The 25635-nt window shown below is 40.1% G+C and overlaps 1 protein-coding gene across 2 annotated transcripts; it reads right to left on the bottom strand.

Moving 5' to 3' along the window:
* Window positions 1–1893: 1893 nt before the first annotated feature.
* Window positions 1894–24853, bottom strand: LOC309698838 (uncharacterized protein). 2 transcript variants are annotated; one of them, XM_082521556.1, is made up of 13 exons: window positions 18505–24853; window positions 17781–17859; window positions 17431–17475; window positions 16591–16635; window positions 11084–11128; window positions 10244–10288; window positions 6420–6464; window positions 5487–5531; window positions 4647–4691; window positions 3807–3851; window positions 2742–2871; window positions 2448–2542; window positions 1894–2245 (listed from the first exon to the last, which is right to left on the bottom strand). In XM_082521556.1, the coding sequence occupies exons 1-13, from the start codon at window positions 18627–18629 to the stop codon at window positions 2234–2236; spliced, it is 801 nt and encodes a 266-aa protein (XP_082377682.1). In that variant the 5' UTR covers window positions 18630–24853; the 3' UTR covers window positions 1894–2233. The 2 variants fall into 2 exon arrangements, with proteins under 2 accessions (XP_082377682.1, XP_082377683.1); XM_082521557.1 differs by lacking the exons at window positions 5487–5531; window positions 6420–6464; window positions 10244–10288; window positions 16591–16635 and adding exons at window positions 9404–9448; window positions 15321–15365 and having other exon boundaries at window positions 18505–24852.
* Window positions 24854–25635: the final 782 nt, after the last annotated feature.

Here is a 25635-nt window from a genome sequence, read left to right on the forward strand (position 1 = left end):
GTTGTGAGTGATGTCAGCCAGTCAGCATAAATATTTCAAATTGTCCACTGAGACACCTGCCGGATGCACTGATTCATTTTTACTGTTCCTGTCCTATTTGAAACAATGATGCTGAAATATGCAAAAATGCACCGTAAACTATTTCTAGCTTGCAAACTTCCACTTCTGGTTGGCCTGGATATTGTAGAGAATCTAAGAGAGGAAAAAAGCAAACATTTGAAGGCCTGTACTACAGCTTTTTGAGCTAAATTTAAGTCTTCATAGTGGTTCAACTCATGCAGTTAAGTGAAAGTGAAAAAGACAAAGGCTGAGAGAAAAAGAGGAGAGACATATGCACACTTGGAAAGACATTTAAGTAAAATTTTAAAAAGTTAAGTGCAAGTTCTCCCACTTAAAAAGATGAGAGACGCGAGAGATGAGAGAAATAAAAGAATTTATTTGCAAATTATGGTGGAAAATAAGTATTGTGACACAAGCAAGATTTCTGGCTCTCACAGACGTGTAACTTCTTCTGTAAGAGGCTCCTCTGTCCTCCACTCGTTATCAGTATAAAAGACACCTGTCCACAACCTTAAACAGTCACACTCCAAACGCCACTATGGCCAAGAGTCAAGACCAAAGAGCTGTCAAAGGACACCAGAAACACAATTATAGACCTGCACCAGGCTGGGAAGACTGCGTCTGCAGTAAGTAAGCAGCTTGCTGTGAAGAAATCAACTGTGGGAGCAATTATTAGAAAATGGAAGACATTCAAGAGCACTGATAATTTCCCTCGATCTGGGGCTCCACGGAAGATGATCACAAGAACGGTGAGCAAAAATCCCAGAACCTCACGGGGGGACCTAGTGAATGACCTGCAGAGCTGGGACCAAAGTAACAAAGGCTACCATCAGTAACACACTACGCCACCAGGGACTGATATACTTCAGCGAGAGACGTACCCCCCCTTCAAGCTTGGACATGTCCAGGCCTGTCTGAAGTTTGCTAGAGAACATTTCAAGGTCCTGGAGTGGCCTAGCCAGGAGTGAAAGTCCGTGTTGCACAGCGACAGCTTCAAAACACACTAGAGGAGATCTGGATGGAGGAATGGACCAAAATACCAGCAGCAGTGTGTGTAAAACCTTGCAAAGACTTACAGAAAACATTTAGATTAGATAAGATAAAACTTTATTAATCCCTCGGGTGGGTTCCTCTGGGAAATTCGATTTCCAAAAAAGCACAGCACCGACAGAAGTTACAGAGTTACAGAATATTATATATATATATATATATATATACACACACACACACACACACACACACACACATACGTGTTTTCGTGATATATCAGTACGTATGACAAAAATGTGACAAATGGGAACGTGCCTTTCCGAAGGTCCTAGAGGCATGGGGATCTCAAAAAATTTGACCCATGCTTCCAGGAACACACCCATCTGTTGAGATTTTGGCTAGGGCTAAATTTTGGTCAAACCTGAATTTAATGCTACTTGTGAGGACACTGTCAGGTTTATGTGACTTATGAGTACCATAAGGTCACACACAGATATTTCATGTTTAGGTGAATTGTGAAGCCCATGGAAACACATAATTTTCAAGTATACATGACTTATAAGGACCAGGTAACGGTAGGTTCTGCATTTTTAGCTTGGCTCCTTTTGAGATTACAATATAATAGACATGGATGCACAATAGTAATGCTCATCAGTTGGGTAACTTCTGACAGAAATATCAGACATTTATGTGTTAATAAAACAGTAAATCTGAGCTGTGTAAAGACTTTTTAAAAAAAAAAAGACATGGGTCAAATGTGGTCAGTCTACTTTTTAAGTCTTGATATTGTAATGCATTAATTCATTTTGTAGTGAATGTTCATGTGAATAAAAACGTGGAACATTATCTGCCTTTTTTATCATTTAATTGCAAAAAGCACCCAGCATAAACCACAGATTTATGAGTAAGAACAATGCAATACAGAAAACTGCAATACTGACATAACTGTGGAAGTAACAAAGTATCTCTCTTGCTTGTTTCTTTTTTTCTTGCATCTTTCTTTTAATGCTATGATCCTGTTGTGGCTGTAGTACCTTATGACAACCCAGTCTCTGCCTTTCAGAGCTGCCGGCTCTGCTTGGAGGCAGCAGTCACATTCCTTTTTACCTGGTACTTTGCAGCTTTTTATGAAGTGAAACATGCCGCTCAGCAACCTTCACTTCATCATTTGTCCACTTGCTTCTCACCGTCCCAGCTGTCATAAATGGAAACAAAAGAAAATATCTTAATGTGAATGCAAGAAAAGATAGAAAATATTCTAGTTTATAATGTGAATACAAAATGTTCTTAAACCTTGCTTTCTACTGGAGCACTTTAAAGGAGCAATAAGCACAATTCATCATACTTAGGTTGAAGGAATTAAAAATGACTATGTGAAGAACTAGAGGTGTAATTACATCTGGAGTACAGCATGAAGTCACAATCCCTCTCTCTGTGTTGATCTCCAGCCATAGACTTTGGTTTGGTTCACAGGCAGTGCAAAACAGCACACCTAGCAGTGAAAAGATATTGCTTATTGCTCCTTTAAGGATGCTTGGAATGAACCATTTGAAGTGCTGTGTTCTGCTGGGAATCAAATAAGATGAAATGATTTATGATAAAAGCTCTGAATAGTGTCATGTCTGAAAACAAACTTGTTCTTTGATCACAAGTATATTAACCTAAAACATTTTGTATTTTGGTGCCTTTACCCCTTCTTGGTGAAGTGTTGCTAATGTTTTTGTTGTCCAGGGTGATTGAGGCAGAGGTGCCCTTCATGTTGTCCAGGGCAGCTGAGTAAAGCGTGTGGCTTGGAACCCCCGGAATACTTGGTCCTTGAGCCTTTGAAAAGTAACAGTGAAATATGAGAATCAATGCATGCAATAGGTCTGTTTGCTTTTTTCTCTGCATTGTAGGCAAAGTCAGCGTTGGGCAGTGTGTAATTCTACATTAAGGGGCTAAGGGGCGATCGTGGCTCAAGAGTTGTAATCAGAAGGTTGCCGGTTCGAGCCCCAGCTCCGACAGTCTCGGTCGTTGTGTCCTTGGGAAAGACACTTCACCTGTTGCCTACTGGTGGTGGTCAGAGGGCCCGGTGGCGCCAGTGTCCGGCAGCCTCGCCTCTGTCAGTGCGCCCCAGGGTGGCTGTGGCTACAATGTAGCTGCCATCACCAGTGTGTGAATGTCTGTGTGAATGGGTGGATGACTGGATGTGTAAAGCGCTTTGGGGTCCTTAGGGACTAGTAAAGCGCTATATAAATATAGGATATTTACCATTTGATATGAATATTTTACATGTGAACATAATCTACTAATAATACTCATCACAGTGTGATTGTTTGAAATCGGATAGAGTGTTATTATCTTCATGACAAACATCCCTGCTGTTCAGTTTCAATGTAACACAAACTAGAGTTGTTGGTTCTACCAATTGAGAAAGGCTAAAAACAAAAAAACAAATTCATGTCCTTCACAGCTTAAAACAATCTGAGGACAATGTAACACAGAAATATCAAATTTAGTAGGAATAAAGATCAAGCTGATGCTTTAAAGGGAAAGTTAGGACTAACAAATGATATGCCAATTTCTTTCTCCTAAGATGTTCACAAACAAGTAATGCTAATGTTGAATATGGGAAACTTTCAATCAAACTGATTATTTTAATATAATCAAAGGGCACTTAATTTATGCACTAGGCCCAACTGACACATATACTTGATGCCAAATACAAAAAAATAATGTGTAACCTGTTGGAAGAATGAAGTGGGTGTGTCACTCACCAATTGGTCTGAAGGAGGTTGAGGCAGGACCTCGGCACCTGGTGTCTGCAACAAAAGACAACAATATAACGTCAGAAACATTCTCTAGTATAAATCCCGACTATTTAATTAACTACAGATCATATTTGTATCAGTGAATATTATTACAGAAGGATCTGACTTCCTTATACCAGATTCTATAGAAACTTAACACTGTACGGTTCTGCTACCCAACGATATGAGGACAGTGTAACACACACTAGAGTTGTTGGTCCTACCACATGAGGAAGGCAACTGAAACACACTCCTGTCCTTCACAGCTTAAAACAACATGAGGACAGTGTAACACACACACTACAATCACTGGTCCTACCATATGAGGACTTCTACTTAAACACACTCCTGTCCTTCACAGCTTAAAACAATATGAGGACATGACGACTGAACACATGTAGAGTTCACATTCCTGACCTCTAACTTCTCCTGCTGTTGTCAATAAAAGCTCTAAACCCAACACTGATGTACAGCCATCTATTTCCCCAGAAATTAAATCATGTAAACTGATCAGCGGGAGCTTATTTTGACAAAAACATGTGTAAAACGACAAAAATATCAAATTTTGTCAGAATAAAGATCAAGCTGATGCTTTAAGGGAAAGTTTGGACTAACAAATGGTATAGACAATTACTTTATCCTAATGCTAATGTTGGTTTTGGTTAACTTCGACTAAAACTGATTGTTTTAGTACAATTAAAGTGCATTTCATTTATGCACTAGGCCCAACTGACACATATACTTGATGCCAAATACAAAAAAATAATGTGTAACCTGTTGGAAGAATGAAGTGGGTGTGTCACTCACCAATTGGTCTGAAGGAGGTTGAGGTAGGACCTCGGCACCTGGTGTCTGCAACAAAAGACAACAATATAACGTCAGAAACATTCTCTAGTATAAATCCCGACTATTTAATTAACTACAGATCATATTTGTATCAGTGAATATTATTACAGAAGGATCTGACTTCCTTATACCAGATTCTATAGAAACTTAACACTGTACGGTTCTGCTACCCAACGATATGAGGACAGTGTAACACACACTAGAGTTGTTGGTCCTACCACATGAGGAAGGCAACTGAAACACACTCCTGTCCTTCACAGCTTAAAACAATATGAGGACAGTGTAACACACACACTACAATCACTGGTCCTACCATATGAGGACTTCTACTTAAACACACTCCTGTCCTTCACAGCTTAAAACAATATGAGGACATGACGACTGAACACATGTAGAGTTCACATTCCTGACCTCTAACTTCTCCTGCTGTTGTCAATAAAAGCTCTAAACCCAACACTGATGTACAGCCATCTATTTCCCCAGAAATTAAATCATGTAAACTGATCAGCGGGAGCTTATTTTGACAAAAACATGTGTAAAACGACAAAAATATCAAATTTTGTCAGAATAAAGATCAAGCTGATGCTTTAAGGGAAAGTTTGGACTAACAAATGGTATAGACAATTACTTTATCCTAATGCTAATGTTGGTTTTGGTTAACTTCGACTAAAACTGATTGTTTTAGTACAATTAAAGTGCATTTCATTTATGCACTAGGCCCAACTGACACATATACTTGATGCCAAATACAAAAAAATAATGTGTAACCTGTTGGAAGAATGAAGTGGGTGTGTCACTCACCAATTGGTCTGAAGGAGGTTGAGGCAGGACCTCGGCACCTGGTGTCTGCAACAAAAGACAACAATATAACGTCAGAAACATTCTCTAGTATAAATCCCGACTATTTAATTAACTACAGATCATATTTGTATCAGTGAATATTATTACAGAAGGATCTGACTTCCTTATACCAGATTCTATAGAAACTTAACACTGTACGGTTCTGCTACCCAACGATATGAGGACAGTGTAACACACACTAGAGTTGTTGGTCCTACCACATGAGGAAGGCAACTGAAACACACTCCTGTCCTTCACAGCTTAAAACAATATGAGGACAGTGTAACACACACTACAATCACTGGTCCTACCATATGAGGACTTCTACTTAAACACACTCCTGTCCTTCACAGCTTAAAACAATATGAGGACAGTGTAACACACACACTACAATCACTGGTCCTACCATATGAGGACTTCTACTTAAACACACTCCTGTCCTTCACAGCTTAAAACAATATGAGGACATGACGACTGAACACATGTAGAGTTCACATTCCTGACTTCTAACTTCTCCTGCTGTTGTCAATAAAAGCTCTAAACCCAACACTGATGTACAGCCATCTATTTCCCCAGAAATTAAATCATGTAAACTGATCAGCGGGAGCTTATTTTGACAAAAACATGTGTAAAACGACAAAAATATCAAATTTTGTCAGAATAAAGATCAAGATGATGCTTTAAGGGAAAGTTTGGACTAACAAATGGTATAGACAATTACTTTATCCTAATGCTAATGTTGGTTTTGGTTAACTTCGACTAAAACTGATTGTTTTAGTACAATTAAAGTGCATTTCATTTATGCACTAGGCCCAACTGACACATATACTTGATGCCAAATACAAAAAAATAATGTGTAACCTGTTGGAAGAATGAAGTGGGTGTGTCACTCACCAATTGGTCTGAAGGAGGTTGAGGTAGGACCTCGGCACCTGGTGTCTGCAACAAAAGACAACAATATAACGTCAGAAACATTCTCTAGTATAAATCCCGACTATTTAATTAACTACAGATCATATTTGTATCAGTGAATATTATTACAGAAGGATCTGACTTCCTTATACCAGATTCTATAGAAACTTAACACTGTACGGTTCTGCTACCCAACGATATGAGGACAGTGTAACACACACTAGAGTTGTTGGTCTTACCACATGAGGAAGGCAACTGAAACACACTCCTGTCCTTCACAGCTTAAAACAATATGAGGACAGTGTAACACACACACTACAATCACTGGTCCTACCATATGAGGACTTCTACTTAAACACACTCCTGTCCTTCACAGCTTAAAACAATATGAGGACATGACGACTGAACACATGTAGAGTTCACATTCCTGACCTCTAACTTCTCCTGCTGTTGTCAATAAAAGCTCTAAACCCAACACTGATGTACAGCCATCTATTTCCCCAGAAATTAAATCATGTAAACTGATCAGCGGGAGCTTATTTTGACAAAAACATGTGTAAAACGACAAAAATATCAAATTTTGTCAGAATAAAGATCAAGCTGATGCTTTAAGGGAAAGTTTGGACTAACAAATGGTATAGACAATTACTTTATCCTAATGCTAATGTTGGTTTTGGTTAACTTCGACTAAAACTGATTGTTTTAGTACAATTAAAGTGCATTTCATTTATGCACTAGGCCCAACTGACACATATACTTGATGCCAAATACAAAAAAATAATGTGTAACCTGTTGGAAGAATGAAGTGGGTGTGTCACTCACCAATTGGTCTGAAGGAGGTTGAGGCAGGACCTCGGCACCTGGTGTCTGCAACAAAAGACAACAATATAACGTCAGAAACATTCTCTAGTATAAATCCCGACTATTTAATTAACTACAGATCATATTTGTATCAGTGAATATTATTACAGAAGGATCTGACTTCCTTATACCAGATTCTATAGAAACTTAACACTGTACGGTTCTGCTACCCAACGATATGAGGACAGTGTAACACACACTAGAGTTGTTGGTCCTACCACATGAGGAAGGCAACTGAAACACACTCCTGTCCTTCACAGCTTAAAACAATATGAGGACAGTGTAACACACACACTACAATCACTGGTCCTACCATATGAGGACTTCTACTTAAACACACTCCTGTCCTTCACAGCTTAAAACAATATGAGGACAGTGTAACACACACACTACAATCACTGGTCCTACCATATGAGGACTTCTACTTAAACACACTCCTGTCCTTCACAGCTTAAAACAATATGAGGACATGACGACTGAACACATGTAGAGTTCACATTCCTGACTTCTAACTTCTCCTGCTGTTGTCAATAAAAGCTCTAAACCCAACACTGATGTACAGCCATCTATTTCCCCAGAAATTAAATCATGTAAACTGATCAGCGGGAGCTTATTTTGACAAAAACATGTGTAAAACGACAAAAATATCAAATTTTGTCAGAATAAAGATCAAGCTGATGCTTTAAGGGAAAGTTTGGACTAACAAATGGTATAGACAATTACTTTATCCTAATGCTAATGTTGGTTTTGGTTAACTTCGACTAAAACTGATTGTTTTAGTACAATTAAAGTGCATTTCATTTATGCACTAGGCCCAACTGACACATATACTTGATGCCAAATACAAAAAAATAATGTGTAACCTGTTGGAAGAATGAAGTGGGTGTGTCACTCACCAATTGGTCTGAAGGAGGTTGAGGCAGGACCTCGGCACCTGGTGTCTGCAACAAAAGACAACAATATAACGTCAGAAACATTCTCTAGTATAAATCCCGACTATTTAACCCTCGTTTTACCCTAGCGAAAAAAGGGACCCGCTTGGGTAACTTTGGATTTTTGATTCTCAATATATCAGTCATTTTAAAGACTAGTTGCATGAAACTTGGCCAGGATGTGTGTTTTAGGATTATTTTTGAAATTCAATGATCCCCTCTATGGTGTGGTGTATAGTAAAGAAGATTCACATATGTACTACCTCCTTTTACCCTTGTATCCGTTTGGGCCCCATTGACTCCCATTATAATCACATATTTTCGATATACTGTAATCCTGACATGCGATAATGCCTTTCTCGTGAATACCTAATGGATCTAAGCCTCAGCCTTCAAAATAAAGGAAAAATAGGTTTTGGATCAAATGAGCACAATATTAGGTACAGCACCACCATAGACATTTTCAGTGCTTTTGAATGGAGGACATGGTTATCTTACTATGCAAAATACATGACAATAAAACAGCTGACCACCATAAAATAGTCTTGATGTAGTGGAACTGATATAAGAGAGTGGTGTGAATGTGATTGAGAATATATATATATACTGTGTGTGTCGGTCACAAACAAAACGGCCCGTAGAGCCGCCTCCTTGAAGTGAACAACGGGAGCCTGCTCCGTTTTTTTTCTCCTTTCTCTGAACCTCTGTCAATGTTATTTTGCTTCACTTTGCACATGAGCCTTGTTTTTGCCCTCAGCAGAGAGGGGAGGGGTGCAAAAGTAGCCACGTGTTTGCAGAGCAGAGGGGGAGGGGTGCAAAAACAGCCACCTGTTTGCTGAGCAGAGGGGGGGAGGGGCAGTCGTTACTCTCCCAGTGGCATCTCAACAGAGCCGGAGGGAGAGAGAGAGATCGTTTTGGATTCAAGTGCACACTTGAAGTCTGTGAGAATAGTTTGCAGCCTTGTCTTACTAGTCATTTCTGCACAGACGCCACTAAATGCACAGACTCGCGCACACACAACACGAAGCGCACGGTCAATTTAGGGGAGCTTGGAAGCTGTGCTCATCGTGCAAACAGCGCGTTATTATCGTAACGGCTGCAAAAGTTAGGATATGTCCTGTCTGCAACATCCATCTTCACCTGTTGGAAGAATGAAGTGGGTGTGTCACTCACCAATTGGTCTGAAGGAGGTTGAGACAGGACCTCAGCACTTGGTGTCTGCAACAAAAGACAACAATATAACGTCAGAAACATTCTCTAGTATAAATCCCGACTATTTAATTAACTACAGATCATATTTGTATCAGTGAATATTATTACAGAAGGATCTGACTTCCTTATACCAGATTCTATAGAAACTTAACACTGTACGGTTCTGCTACCCAACGATATGAGGACAGTGTAACACACACTAGAGTTGTTGGTCCTACCACATGAGGAAGGCAACTGAAACACACTCCTGTCCTTCACAGCTTAAAACAATATGAGGACAGTGTAACACACACACTACAATCACTGGTCCTACCATATGAGGACTTCTACTTAAACACACTCCTGTCCTTCACAGCTTAAAACAATATGAGGACATGACGACTGAACACATGTAGAGTTCACATTCCTGACCTCTAACTTCTCCTGCTGTTGTCAATAAAAGCTCTAAACCCAACACTGATGTACAGCCATCTATTTCCCCAGAAATTAAATCATGTAAACTGATCAGCGGGAGCTTATTTTGACAAAAACATGTGTAAAACGACAAAAATATCAAATTTTGTCAGAATAAAGATCAAGCTGATGCTTTAAGGGAAAGTTTGGACTAACAAATGGTATAGACAATTACTTTATCCTAATGCTAATGTTGGTTTTGGTTAACTTCGACTAAAACTGATTGTTTTAGTACAATTAAAGTGCATTTCATTTATGCACTAGGCCCAACTGACACATATACTTGATGCCAAATACAAAAAAATAATGTGTAACCTGTTGGAAGAATGAAGTGGGTGTGTCACTCACCAACTGGTCTGAAGGAGGTTGAGGCAGGACCTCGGCACTTGGTGTCTGCAACAAAAGACAACAATATAACGTCAGAAACATTCTCTAGTATAAATCCCGACTATTTAATTAACTACAGATCATATTTGTATCAGTGAATATTATTACAGAAGGATCTGACTTCCTTATACCAGATTCTATAGAAACTTAACACTGTACGGTTCTGCTACCCAACGATATGAGGACAGTGTAACACACACTAGAGTTGTTGGTCCTACCACATGAGGAAGGCAACTGAAACACACTCCTGTCCTTCACAGCTTAAAACAATATGAGGACAGTGTAACACACACACTACAATCACTGGTCCTACCATATGAGGACTTCTACTTAAACACACTCCTGTCCTTCACAGCTTAAAACAATATGAGGACATGACGACTGAACACATGTAGAGTTCACATTCCTGACCTCTAACTTCTCCTGCTGTTGTCAATAAAAGCTCTAAACCCAACACTGATGTACAGCCATCTATTTCCCCAGAAATTAAATCATGTAAACTGATCAGCGGGAGCTTATTTTGACAAAAACATGTGTAAAACGACAAAAATATCAAATTTTGTCAGAATAAAGATCAAGCTGATGCTTTAAGGGAAAGTTTGGACTAACAAATGGTATAGACAATTACTTTATCCTAATGCTAATGTTGGTTTTGGTTAACTTCGACTAAAACTGATTGTTTTAGTACAATTAAAGTGCATTTCATTTATGCACTAGGCCCAACTGACACATATACTTGATGCCAAATACAAAAAAATAATGTGTAACCTGTTGGAAGAATGAAGTGGGTGTGTCACTCACCAACTGGTCTGAAGGAGGTTGAGGCAGGACCTCGGCACTTGGTGTCTGCAACAAAAGACAACAATATAACGTCAGAAACATTCTCTAGTATAAATCCCGACTATTTAACCCTCGTTTTACCCTAGCGAAAAAAGGGACCCGCTTGGGTAACTTTGGATTTTTGATTCTCAATATATCAGTCATTTTAAAGACTAGTTGCATGAAACTTGGCCAGGATGTGTGTTTTAGGATTATTTTTGAAATTCAATGATCCCCTCTATGGTGTGGTGTATAGTAAAGAAGATTCACATATGTACTACCTCCTTTTACCCTTGTATCCGTTTGGGCCCCATTGACTCCCATTATAATCACATATTTTCGATATACTGTAATCCTGACATGCGATAATGCCTTTCTCGTGAATACCTAATGGATCTAAGCCTCAGCCTTCAAAATAAAGGAAAAATAGGTTTTGGATCAAATGAGCACAATATTAGGTACAGCACCACCATAGACATTTTCAGTGCTTTTGAATGGAGGACATGGTTATCTTACTATGCAAAATACATGACAATAAAACAGCTGACCACCATAAAATAGTCTTGATGTAGTGGAACTGATATAAGAGAGTGGTGTGAATGTGATTGAGAATATATATATATACTGTGTGTGTCGGTCACAAACAAAACGGCCCGTAGAGCCGCCTCCTTGAAGTGAACAACGGGAGCCTGCTCCGTTTTTTTCTCCTTTCTCTGAACCTCTGTCAATGTTATTTTGCTTCACTTTGCACATGAGCCTTGTTTTTGCCCTCAGCAGAGAGGGGAGGGGTGCAAAAGCAGCCACGTGTTTGTTGAGCAGAGGGGGGAGGGGTGCAAAAGCAGCCACGTGTTTGCAGAGCAGAGGGGGAGGGGTGCAAAAACAGCCACGTGTTTGCAGAGCAGAGGGGGAGGGGTGCAAAAGCAGCCACGTGTTTGTTGAGCAGAGGGGGGAGGGGTGCAAAAGTAGCCACGTGTTTGCAGAGCAGAGGGGGAGGGGTGCAAAAACAGCCACCTGTTTGCTGAGCAGAGGGGGGGAGGGGCAGTCGTTACTCTCCCAGTGGCATCTCAACAGAGCCGGAGGGAGAGAGAGAGATCGTTTTGGATTCAAGTGCACACTTGAAGTCTGTGAGAATAGTTTGCAGCCTTGTCTTACTAGTCATTTCTGCACAGACGCCACTAAATGCACAGACTCGCGCACACACAACACGAAGCGCACGGTCAATTTAGGGGAGCTTGGAAGCTGTGCTCATCGTGCAAACAGCGCGTTATTATCGTAACGGCTGCAAAAGTTAGGATATGTCCTGTCTGCAACATCCATCTTCACCTGTTGGAAGAATGAAGTGGGTGTGTCACTCACCAATTGGTCTGAAGGAGGTTGAGACAGGACCTCGGCACCTGGTGTCTGCAACAAAAGACAACAATATAACGTCAGAAACATTCTCTAGTATAAATCCCGACTATTTAATTAACTACAGATCATATTTGTATCAGTGAATATTATTACAGAAGGATCTGACTTCCTTATACCAGATTCTATAGAAACTTAACACTGTACGGTTCTGCTACCCAACGATATGAGGACAGTGTAACACACACTAGAGTTGTTGGTCCTACCACATGAGGAAGGCAACTGAAACACACTCCTGTCCTTCACAGCTTAAAACAATATGAGGACATGACGACTGAACACATGTAGAGTTCACATTCCTGACCTCTAACTTCTCCTGCTGTTGTCAATAAAAGCTCTAAACCCAACACTGATGTACAGCCATCTATTTCCCCAGAAATTAAATCATGTAAACTGATCAGCGGGAGCTTATTTTGACAAAAACATGTGTAAAACGACAAAAATATCAAATTTTGTCAGAATAAAGATCAAGCTGATGCTTTAAGGGAAAGTTTGGACTAACAAATGGTATAGACAATTACTTTATCCTAATGCTAATGTTGGTTTTGGTTAACTTCGACTAAAACTGATTGTTTTAGTACAATTAAAGTGCATTTCATTTATGCACTAGGCCCAACTGACACATATACTTGATGCCAAATACAAAAAAATAATGTGTAACCTGTTGGAAGAATGAAGTGGGTGTGTCACTCACCAACTGGTCTGAAGGAGGTTGAGGCAGGACCTCGGCACCTGGTGTCTGCAACAAAAGACAACAATATAACGTCAGAAACATTCTCTAGTATAAATCCCGACTATTTAACCCTCGTTTTACCCTAGCGAAAAAAGGGACCCGCTTGGGTAACTTTGGATTTTTGATTCTCAATATATCAGTCATTTTAAAGACTAGTTGCATGAAACTTGGCCAGGATGTGTGTTTTAGGATTATTTTTGAAATTCAATGATCCCCTCTATGGTGTGGTGTATAGTAAAGAAGATTCACATATGTACTACCTCCTTTTACCCTTGTATCCGTTTGGGCCCCATTGACTCCCATTATAATCACATATTTTCGATATACTGTAATCCTGACATGCGATAATGCCTTTCTCGTGAATACCTAATGGATCTAAGCCTCAGCCTTCAAAATAAAGGAAAAATAGGTTTTGGATCAAATGAGCACAATATTAGGTACAGCACCACCATAGACATTTTCAGTGCTTTTGAATGGAGGACATGGTTATCTTACTATGCAAAATACATGACAATAAAACAGCTGACCACCATAAAATAGTCTTGATGTAGTGGAACTGATATAAGAGAGTGGTGTGAATGTGATTGAGAATATATATATATACTGTGTGTGTCGGTCACAAACAAAACGGCCCGTAGAGCCGCCTCCTTGAAGTGAACAACGGGAGCCTGCTCCGTTTTTTTCTCCTTTCTCTGAACCTCTGTCAATGTTATTTTGCTTCACTTTGCACATGAGCCTTGTTTTTGCCCTCAGCAGAGAGGGGAGGGGTGCAAAAGCAGCCACGTGTTTGTTGAGCAGAGGGGGGAGGGGTGCAAAAGCAGCCACGTGTTTGCAGAGCAGAGGGGGAGGGGTGCAAAAACAGCCACGTGTTTGCAGAGCAGAGGGGGAGGGGTGCAAAAGCAGCCACGTGTTTGTTGAGCAGAGGGGGGAGGGGTGCAAAAGTAGCCACGTGTTTGCAGAGCAGAGGGGGAGGGGTGCAAAAACAGCCACCTGTTTGCTGAGCAGAGGGGGGAGGGGCAGTCGTTACTCTCCCAGTGGCATCTCAACAGAGCCGGAGGGAGAGAGAGAGATCGTTTTGGATTCAAGTGCACACTTGAAGTCTGTGAGAATAGTTTGCAGCCTTGTCTTACTAGTCATTTCTGCACAGACGCCACTAAATGCACAGACTCGCGCACACACAACACGAAGCGCACGGTCAATTTAGGGGAGCTTGGAAGCTGTGCTCATCGTGCAAACAGCGCGTTATTATCGTAACGGCTGCAAAAGTTAGGATATGTCCTGTCTGCAACATCCATCTTCACCTGTTGGAAGAATGAAGTGGGTGTGTCACTCACCAATTGGTCTGAAGGAGGTTGAGACAGGACCTCGGCACCTGGTGTCTGCAACAAAAGACAACAATATAACGTCAGAAACATTCTCTAGTATAAATCCCGACTATTTAATTAACTACAGATCATATTTGTATCAGTGAATATTATTACAGAAGGATCTGACTTCCTTATACCAGATTCTATAGAAACTTAACACTGTACGGTTCTGCTACCCAACGATATGAGGACAGTGTAACACACACTAGAGTTGTTGGTCCTACCACATGAGGAAGGCAACTGAAACACACTCCTGTCCTTCACAGCTTAAAACAATATGAGGACATGACGACTGAACACATGTAGAGTTCACATTCCTGACCTCTAACTTCTCCTGCTGTTGTCAATAAAAGCTCTAAACCCAACACTGATGTACAGCCATCTATTTCCCCAGAAATTAAATCATGTAAACTGATCAGCGGGAGCTTATTTTGACAAAAACATGTGTAAAACGACAAAAATATCAAATTTTGTCAGAATAAAGATCAAGCTGATGCTTTAAGGGAAAGTTTGGACTAACAAATGGTATAGACAATTACTTTATCCTAATGCTAATGTTGGTTTTGGTTAACTTCGACTAAAACTGATTGTTTTAGTACAATTAAAGTGCATTTCATTTATGCACTAGGCCCAACTGACACATATACTTGATGCCAAATACAAAAAAATAATGTGTAACCTGTTGGAAGAATGAAGTGGGTGTGTCACTCACCAACTGGTCTGAAGGAGGTTGAGGCAGGACCTCGGCACCTGGTGTCTGCAACAAAAGACAACAATATAACGTCAGAAACATTCTCTAGTATAAATCCCGACTATTTAACCCTCGTTTTACCCTAGCGAAAAAAGGGACCCGCTTGGGTAACTTTGGATTTTTGATTCTCAATATATCAGTCATTTTAAAGACTAGTTGCATGAAACTTGGCCAGGATGTGTGTTTTAGGATTATTTTTGAAATTCAATGATCCCCTCTATGGTGTGGTGTATAGTAAAGAAGATTCACATATGTACTACCTCCTTTTACCCTTGTATCCGTTTGGGCCCCATTGACTCCCATTATAATCACATATTTTCGATATACTGTAATCCTGACATGCGATAATGCCTTTCTCGTGAATACCTAATGGATCTAAGCCTCAGCCTTCAAAATAAAGGAAAAATAGGTTTTGGATCAAATGAGCACAATATTAGGTACAGCACCACCATAGACATTTTCAGTGCTTTTGAATGGAGGACATGGTTATCTTACTATGCAAAATACATGACAATAAAACAGCTGACCACCATAAAATAGTCTTGATGTAGTGGAACTGATATAAGAGAGTGGTGTGAATGTGATTGAGAATATATATATATATATATATATATATATATATACTGTGTGTGTCGGTCACAAACAAAACGGCCCGTAGAGCCGCCTCCTTGAAGTGAACAACGGGAGCCTGCTCCGTTTTTTTCTCCTTTCTCTGAACCTCTGTCAATGTTATTTTGCTTCACTTTGCACATGAGCCTTGTTTTTGCCCTCAGCAGAGAGGGGAGGGGTGCAAAAGCAGCCACGTGTTTGTTGAGCAGAGGGGGGAGGGGTGCAAAAGTAGCCACGTGTTTGCAGAGCAGAGGGGGAGGGGTGCAAAAACAGCCACCTGTTTGCTGAGCAGAGGGGGGGAGGGGCAGTCGTTACTCTCCCAGTGGCATCTCAACAGAGCCGGAGGGAGAGAGAGAGATCGTTTTGGATTCAAGTGCACACTTGAAGTCTGTGAGAATAGTTTGCAGCCTTGTCTTACTAGTCATTTCTGCACAGACGCCACTAAATGCACAGACTCGCGCACACACAACACGAAGCGCACGGTCAATTTAGGGGAGCTTGGAAGCTGTGCTCATCGTGCAAACAGCGCGTTATTATCGTAACGGCTGCAAAAGTTAGGATATGTCCTGTCTGCAACATCCATCTTCACCTGTTGGAAGAATGAAGTGGGTGTGTCACTCACCAATTGGTCTGAAGGAGGTTGAGGCAGGACCTCGGCACCTGGTGTCTGCAACAAAAGACAACAATATAACGTCAGAAACATTCTCTAGTATAAATCCCGACTATTTAATTAACTACAGATCATATTTGTATCAGTGAATATTATTACAGAAGGATCTGACTTCCTTATACCAGATTCTATAGAAACTTAACACTGTACGGTTCTGCTACCCAACGATATGAGGACAGTGTAACACACACTAGAGTTGTTGGTCCTACCACATGAGGAAGGCAACTGAAACACACTCCTGTCCTTCACAGCTTAAAACAATATGAGGACAGTGTAACACACACACTACAATCACTGGTCCTACCATATGAGGACTTCTACTTAAACACACTCCTGTCCTTCACAGCTTAAAACAATATGAGGACATGACGACTGAACACATGTAGAGTTCACATTCCTGACTTCTAACTTCTCCTGCTGTTGTCAATAAAAGCTCTAAACCCAACACTGATGTACAGCCATCTATTTCCCCAGAAATTAAATCATGTAAACTGATCAGCGGGAGCTTATTTTGACAAAAACATGTGTAAAACGACAAAAATATCAAATTTTGTCAGAATAAAGATCAAGCTGATGCTTTAAGGGAAAGTTTGGACTAACAAATGGTATAGACAATTACTTTATCCTAATGCTAATGTTGGTTTTGGTTAACTTCGACTAAAACTGATTGTTTTAGTACAATTAAAGTGCATTTCATTTATGCACTAGGCCCAACTGACACATATACTTGATGCCAAATACAAAAAAATAATGTGTAACCTGTTGGAAGAATGAAGTGGGTGTGTCACTCACCAATTGGTCTGAAGGAGGTTGAGACAGGACCTCGGCACCTGGTGTCTGCAACAAAAGACAACAATATAACGTCAGAAACATTCTCTAGTATAAATCCCGACTATTTAATTAACTACAGATCATATTTGTATCAGTGAATATTATTACAGAAGGATCTGACTTCCTTATACCAGATTCTATAGAAACTTAACACTGTACGGTTCTGCTACCCAACGATATGAGGACAGTGTAACACACACTAGAGTTGTTGGTCCTACCACATGAGGAAGGCAACTGAAACACACTCCTGTCCTTCACAGCTTAAAACAATATGAGGACAGTGTAACACACACTACAATCACTGGTCCTACCATATGAGGACTTCTACTTTCCTGTTGGAGGTTGAGACACGACAGAGGGACAGCAGGGTAGTAGCTTGCACAAATGATTCTATTGACACAACAGGGAAGTGAGATTAATGAACTGAACGCAACAGACTCTTTCAAAATAAAACAGGAAACATGGCATGAAAATACAAACGTGGTAATATACAGCCCTAACATAAACTCCTTAAAACGATATTAATAACGTTAAGCCAAACTCAACTAACCCGCCATTAAACATAAGAAACTCAAAAACCTTAGAATAACATCAGAAACGCTGGGCCAGAGACCCAGACCGTGAGCAAATAACTATAATATTATTGATTTGTGCTGAATAAGAAAACATTAATATTATCATTTAAATCCCCCCAAGCATATCTTGTGTTGAAAAAAAAAAGTGTGTTGCAGTTAGCTACACTGAGCTTAGACTGACTGTCTCTGCAGTTGAAGATGCAGAGCACATGCAAGGCCGCAGGTCCCTTTAACTCCGGTGGGAATTTAAAAACAGTTAAATTTAACTTCTAATATCTATTGTTAAAGATAAATCTTAAGTAATTTTTTAGCATTTATCATCATTCACCACTTTCAATTTGTTCAAATCGGTTGTGTATTGTTTTAATTCCGTTTAACTAACCTTAATTAGCTTGTTAAACATACAACTTTACCTCGCGGAGCTTTCGTCGACGCATGGATATCAAAGGTAAATACATACCTCAAGATAAATCTCTCCTGAGTGCTGAAGGTCCCGGATGTGCCGTTCACGCAGAGCTCCGGCGAGTTTGTATCTTGCCGTGACCAGCAGCTCTTTGGTTGACGCTTTCGAACAATCAGATGCATCTTTACTCACTTTTTGACCAATCAGAGACGTCGTTCTATGCTCCACTGACGAAATGCTGCATCCTCTCACCAGCCACGGTCTCTCCTCGTCCATTTAACAACAAAAACACAGCAACACGTGCTGGATTTGAGGTAGGAACACTTGAGAACTGTCACAATGTTTTGCAAACTGCTGTTACAGTTAATTTCGTTCCGTTAATTTGTTTGGTTCCTATTCTGAAGTAACACTTAATACACATGGGGTTAGCTTGCTGGTCTAGTTTAAGTTAGCATGGGCATGCTGTTCACTGATAGAGTAAGGCTAAAATTGTCCTGATATTGTCAGTGTGTTATCATAAACATGCAGCACCCCTAGACCCCCAAGTTAAAATACAGATAATAGATAAGCAATTTAAGAAAATAAGTATAATGTGTATAATAAATGATTTTACTGTCACTTTCCTGGGTCTGTTGACCCAGCGTTTTAAGTTTTAGTTTGTTTAGATGTCGATGTTTATTTATAAGTTCTTTAGGTTTGCTAAGTTCATTTGTTTATTAGATTACCCTTGTGATGTCTGTTTTATTGGGAAAGTCTTTGTCCTAAATGCAGTGAGTCTAGTTTTGTTTCCCCTTGTCCCAGCTGTTCCTCATCCCCTCATTATCTCTCTGTGTACTTGCAGTGGCTTGCAAAAGTATTCGTCCCTCTTTTCCACATTTTGTCACATTACTGCCACAAACACAAATTGTCATGGTCCTGGGTCGGTGACCCAGCGCTTTTAGTTTATTATTATGATGATGATGATGATGATGATGATGATTATTATTGTTTGAGTTCTATGTGTTATATTTGGTCTGCCTCTGAGTCTGTGTCTCTGTCTATGCTGTCACCCCGTCTGTTTGTGAATCTGTCTGTTTAGTTCTGTGTCTTGTTTGGTTCCCCGTGTCTGAGTTTCCTGTTTTATTGTGAAGGTCTCTGTCTGATGTGAGTGTGTTCAGTTTACGTTTCCCCTGTCCCGTCAGCTCTGATTCCTCCCAGCCGTGTTGCCCTCCTGTCTCTCATCCCCTGATTACTGGTGTGTGTATTTAAGCCCTGTGTGTTCTCCTGCCTGTTACTCGGTGTCCTGCTCGGCGGCTGCTGCGCATCCCTTTGTCGTATGCTCCCAGGTCTGTTATTTTAGTTCTTCCCAGTTTAGGTGTCTTCAGTTATTTGTCATGCCCCACTGCTTGTTTGCCACTACACCTTGTAAATAAACTTCACTAGCATTTTCATCCACTGCTTGCATCTTGGGTCCTCCTTCCTCCACACCACACGGCTCGCCTTCCCAGCCGTGACACAAATCAATTTTAATGGAATCCAATTGCAGCAAAAGGTGGGTCTACAAAGTATTGACTCAGGGGGCTGAATAATTGCGCACACCCCACTTTTCAGTTATTTATTTGTAAAAAATGTTTGGAATCATGTATGATTTTTGTTCCACTTCTCACGTGTACACCACTTTGTATTGGTCTTTCACGTGGAATTCCAATAAAATTGATTCATGTTTGTGGCTGTAATGTGCCAAAATGTGGGAAAGTTAAAGGGGGCCGAATACTTTTGCAAGCCACTGTAAGTCCTGTCCTCATTTGTTCAGTGTCAGGTCATCTGTTGTTTTTGGTGCCACGTTTCCATGTTCCAGGTATCTTTGTATCCATGTCAGGTTTCATGGTTTGTTTGTTTTTTTTAATAAAAAATATTTTCCCCAGGTTAGGTTATTGTTTAGCTTCACCTCTGCCTTTTGTTTTGTAATCTTTTAATTTCAATTCAATTTTATTTATATAGCGCCAAATCACAACAACAATCGCCTGAAGGCGCTTTATATTGTACAGTAGATCGCACAATAATAGATACAGAGAAAAACCCAACAATCATAGGACCACCTATGAGCAAGCGCTTTGGCGACAGTGGGAAGGAAAAACTCCCTTTTAACAGGAAGAAACCTCCAGCAGAACCAGGCTCAGGGAGCGGCGGGCATCTGCTGTGACCAGTTGGGGTGAGAAAAGGAAGACAGGACAAAGACATGCTGTGGATTAATAACAAGTATGATTCAGTACAGAGAGGTCTATTAACACACAGTGAGTGAGAAAGGTGACTGGAAAGGAAAAAACTCAGTGCTTCATGGGAATCCCCCGGCTGCCTACGTCTATTGCAGCACAACTAAGGGAGGATCCAGGGTCACCTGATCCAGCCCTAACTATATGCTTTAGCAAAAAGGAAAGTTTGAAGCCTAATCTTAAAAGTAGAGATTAATAAACGGCTTGCTTTCTGTTAATATTCAAATTTTCTTTCACGTTCCTTTGTGTCAGCATTTTGGGTCCACTCCTCAAATTCATACATATGTCTAACCGTTTTTCCCCACTCGGCGACACACCCGTCGGGGGTCAAACTCTGGTAATTGGCAATTCTGTTCTCAGACATGTGAAGCTAGAGACACCGGAAACCATAGTCAATTGTCTTCCAGGGGCCAGAGCAGGCGACATTGAAGGAAATTTAAAACTGCTGGCTAAGGGTAAACGTAAATTCAGTAAAATCATAATTCACGTCGGCAGTAATGACACCCGGTTACGCCAATCGGAGGTCACTAAAATCAATATTGAATCGGTGTGTAACTTTGCCAAAACAATGTGGGACTCTGTAGTTTTCTCTGGTCCCCTCCCCAATCAGACCAAGAGTGACATGTTTAGCCGCATGTTCTCCTTAAATTGCTGGCTGTCTGAGTGGTGTCCCAGAAACGATGTGGGCTTCATAGATAATTGGCAAACCTTCTGGAGGAAACCTGGTCTTATAAGGAGAGACGGCAGCTCTCATTTCTAGAAATATGGACAAATTAATTAAACCCCCCATAATATGACTATCCAGAGTTGGGACCAGGAAGCAGAGTTGCAGTCTTACACGCCTCTCTGCAGCTTCTCTCCTCCTGCTACCCCCCCAAAAACCCATCTCCATAGAGACTGTGTCAGCTTCCAAAAAGACAAAAAACAAACTAAAAACCAGCAACAAACAACTTAAACATAAACAATTACAAAGAAAGAACAATACAGTATCCACATCCTAACTAAAGAGTAAAACAGTGAAATGTGGATTATTAAATATTAGGTCTCTCTCCTCCAAGTCTCTGTTAGTACATGACTTAATAATTGATCAACAAATCGATTTACTCTGCCTTACAGAAACCTGGTTTTAGCAGGATGATTATGTTAGTTTAAATGAATCAACACCCCCGAGTCATTCTAACTACCAGAAACCTCGAAGCACAGGCCGAGGGGGCGGTGTGGCAGCAATTTTTCACACCAGCCTATTAATTAATGAAAGACCAAGACAGACTTTTAATTCATTTGAAAGCCTGATGCTTAGCATTGTCCACCCCAGCTGAAAAATTTTAGAAACCAGTCTTATTTGTTATCATCTAATTGTCCACCTGGGCCTTACACAGAGTTTCTCTCTGATTTCTCAGACTTTTTATCTGATTTAGTGCTCAGCTCAGATAAAATAATTATTGTGGGTGATTTTAACATCCATGTAGATGCTAAGAATGACAGCCTCAACATGGCATTTAATCTGTTATTAGACTCAATTGGCTTCTCTCAACATGTAAAAGAACCCACCCACCACTTTAATCACACTCTAGATCTTGTTTTTAACATATGGCATAGAAACTGAACATTTAACAGTGTTTCCTGAAAACCCTCTCCTGTCTGATCATTTCCTGATAACATTTACATTTACAATAATTGATTACACAGCAGTGGAGAGTAGACTTTATCACAGATGTCTTTCTGAAAGCGCTGTAACTATGTTTAAGAATGTAATCCACCCACTGTTATCATCTTCAATGACCTGTACCAACACAGAGCAGAGCAGCTATCTGAACGCTACCCCAACAGAGGTCAATTATCTTGTTAATAATAATTTTACCTCCTCACTACATATGACTCTGGATACTGTAGCTCCTGTGAAAACTAAGGTCTCAGATCAGAAGTACCTGACTCTGTGGTATAATTCTCAAACACGTAGCCTAAAGCAGATGACTCGTAAGCTGGAGAGGAAATGGCGTGTCACAAATTTAGAGGATCATCATAATTGGAGAAATATTTTGCTGATTTATAAGAAAGCCCCCCGCAAAGCCAGAACATCTTACTATTTGTCACTGATTGAAGACAATAAGAACAACCCCAGGTTTCTCTTCAGCACTGTAGCCAGGCTGACAAACAGTCAGAGCTCTTTTGAGCCAACCATCGTTAACTAGTAATGACTTCATGAACTTCTTCACAAATAAAATTCTTATCATTAGAGAAAAAAATTACCAATAATCATCCCACAGATGTAACATTATCTACAGCTACTTTTAGTACCGTTGATGTTAAGTTAGACTCTTTTTCTCCAATTGATCTTTCTGAGTTAACTTCTATAATTACTTCCTCCAATCCTCCGTGTCTTTTAGACCCCATTCCTACAAAACTGCTCAAAGAAGTCCTGCCATTAATTAATGCTTCAATCTTAAATATGATCAACCTATCTCTAATAATCGGCTATGTACCACAGGCCTTCAAGCTGGCTGTAGTTAAACCTTTACTCAAAAAGCCATCTCTAGACCCAGCAGTCTTAGCTAATTATAGGCCAATCTCCAACCTTCCTTTCATATCAAAAATCCTTGAAAGAGTAGTTGTCAAACAGCTAACAGATCATCTGCAGAGGAATGGCTTATTTGAAGAGTTTCAGTCAGGTTTCAGAGTTCATCACAGCACAGAAACCGCTTTAGCGAAGGTTACAAATGATCTTCTTATGGCCTCTGACAGTGGACTCATCTCTGTGCTTGTCCTGCTAGGCCTTAGTGCAGCGTTCGATACTGTTGACCATAATATCCTATTAGAGCGATTAGAGCATGCTGTAGATATTACAGGTACTGCACTCCAGTGGTTTGTATCATATCTGTCTAATAGACTACAATTTGTTCATGTAAATGGAGAGTCCTCTTCACCCACTAAGGTCAATTATGGAGTTCCACAGGGTTCAGTGCTAGGACCAATTCTGTTTACATTATACATGCTTCCCCTAGGCAGTATCATTAGAAGACATAGCATACATTTTCACTGCTATGCAGATGACACCCAGCTCTATCTGTCCATGAAGCCAGATAACACACACCAATTAGTTAAAGTGCAGGAATGTCTTAAAGACATAAAGACCTGGATGGCCGCTAACTTTCTGCTTCTTAATTCAGATCAAACTGAGGTTATTGTACTCGGCCCTGAAAATCTTAGAAATATGGTATCTAACCAGATTCTTACTCTGGATGGCATTACCTTGGCCTCCAGTTATACTGTGAGGAACCTTGGAGTCATTTTTGACCAAGACATGTCCTTCAATGCACATATTAAACAAATATGTAAGACTGCTTTCTTTCATTTGTGCAACATCTCTAAAGTTAGAAATATCCTGTCTCTTAGTGACGCTGAAAAACTAGTTCATGCATTTGTTACTTCCAGGCTGGACTACTGTAATTCATTATTATCAGAATGTCCTAAAAACTCCCTGAAAAGCCTTCAGCTAATCCAAAATGCTGCAGCAAGAGTACTGACAGGGACTAGAAAGAGAGCAGATTTCTCCTGTTTTGGCTTCCCTTCATTGGCTTCCTGTTAAATCCAGAATTAAATTCAAAATTCTACTCCTCACATACAAGGTCTTAAATAATCAGGCCCCATCTTATCTTAATGACCTTGTAGTACCATATCACCCTATTAGAGCACTTCGCTCTCACACTGCAGGCTTACTTGTTGTTCCTAGAGTATTTAAAAGTAGAATGGGAGGCAGAGCCTTCAGTTTTCAGGCCCCTTTTCTGTGGAACCAGCTTCCAGTTTGGATTCGGGAGACAGACACTATCTCTACTTTCAAGATTAGGCTTAAAACGTTCCTTTTAGCTGAAGCATATAGTTAGGGCTGGACCAGGTGACCCTGAATCCTCCCTTAGTTATGCTGCAATAGACGTAGGCAGCCGGGGATTCCCATGATGCATTGAGTTTTTCCTTTCCAGTCACCTTTCTCACTCAGTATGTGTTAATAGACCTCTCTGCATTGAATCATATCTGTTATTAACCTCTGTCTCTCTTCCACAGCATGTCTTTCATCCTGTTTTCCTTCTCTCACCCCAACCAGTCGCAACAGATGGCCGCCCCTCCCTGAGCCTGGTTCTGCCAGAGGTTTCTTCCTGTTAAAAGGGAGTTTTTCCTTCCCACTGTCGCCAAAGCGCTTGCTCATAGGTGGTCATATGATTGTTGGGTTTTTCTCTGTATCTATGAAGCGCCTTGAGGCGACTTTTTTTGAGATTTGGTGCTATATAAATAAAATTGAATTGAAATTGAATTGTACTTCTGTGACATTTACAGTTGCTTAGTTAATTAAGTGACTTAATTACTCACTTTTATTTACTAATTGAATTACTAAATGAAGCTGGAATTGTGCATTCTGCAGTTTTTAATAGTGTGTTATTAGTTTTTAAAGAAACAATATGCATTTTATACTATATTGTAAAAAGTATAAGGTAAGTTGAATTTAAAATATAATTAATAAAGTGTTGACTTTTTTCATCAATTCTTGTAGATACACAGAGTCGAGACTGAGCCTGATGATCATACTGAATCAGATGACAGCGGCAGGAATCTCCAAGTTCAACTGCAGATTGCAGATGCAATTATATTAATGTAGATTAATATAAACTCTTCAAGGGTCAAAATCTGCACACACATCATTCTGCATAGTGAAGGTCAGACAATTTGTGCATTGATCTTGAGAAGTAAGACTCATTAATTAATAGTAATATAATTAGACAAATGTTGAAACTTTATATTTCGATACATTTTGTCAACAACAAAAGAAACCAAGCTGTGCAGGTACTGATAACTGAATCTAAAGACCTTCATTTTTGTCAAGATTTGCCTGATTTAACTGTTGTTACCCTTGCTTATAGCTCACCTTAATATGTTTTTGATGTGT

Source organism: Aulonocara stuartgranti (assembly GCF_965226115.1).
Source record: "Aulonocara stuartgranti genome assembly, chromosome: 22".
Classification (NCBI taxonomy): domain Eukaryota; kingdom Metazoa; phylum Chordata; class Actinopteri; order Cichliformes; family Cichlidae; genus Aulonocara; species Aulonocara stuartgranti.

What these genes read in the sequence shown, in the direction of transcription:
- LOC309698838 (XM_082521556.1), bottom strand. Translation starts at nt 18,629, where the DNA reads ATGCATCTGATTGTTCGAAAGCGTCAACCAAAGAGCTGCTGGTCACGG. An exon ending in AACCTCCTTCAGACCAGTTG is followed by an intron (nt 10,289 to 11,083) that starts GTGAGTGACACA and finishes CTTTTGTTGCAG; the next exon opens with ACACCAAGTGCCGAGGTCCT. An exon ending in AACCTCCTTCAGACCAATTG is followed by an intron (nt 2,872 to 3,806) that starts GTGAGTGACACA and finishes TACTTTTCAAAG; the next exon opens with GCTCAAGGACCAAGTATTCC.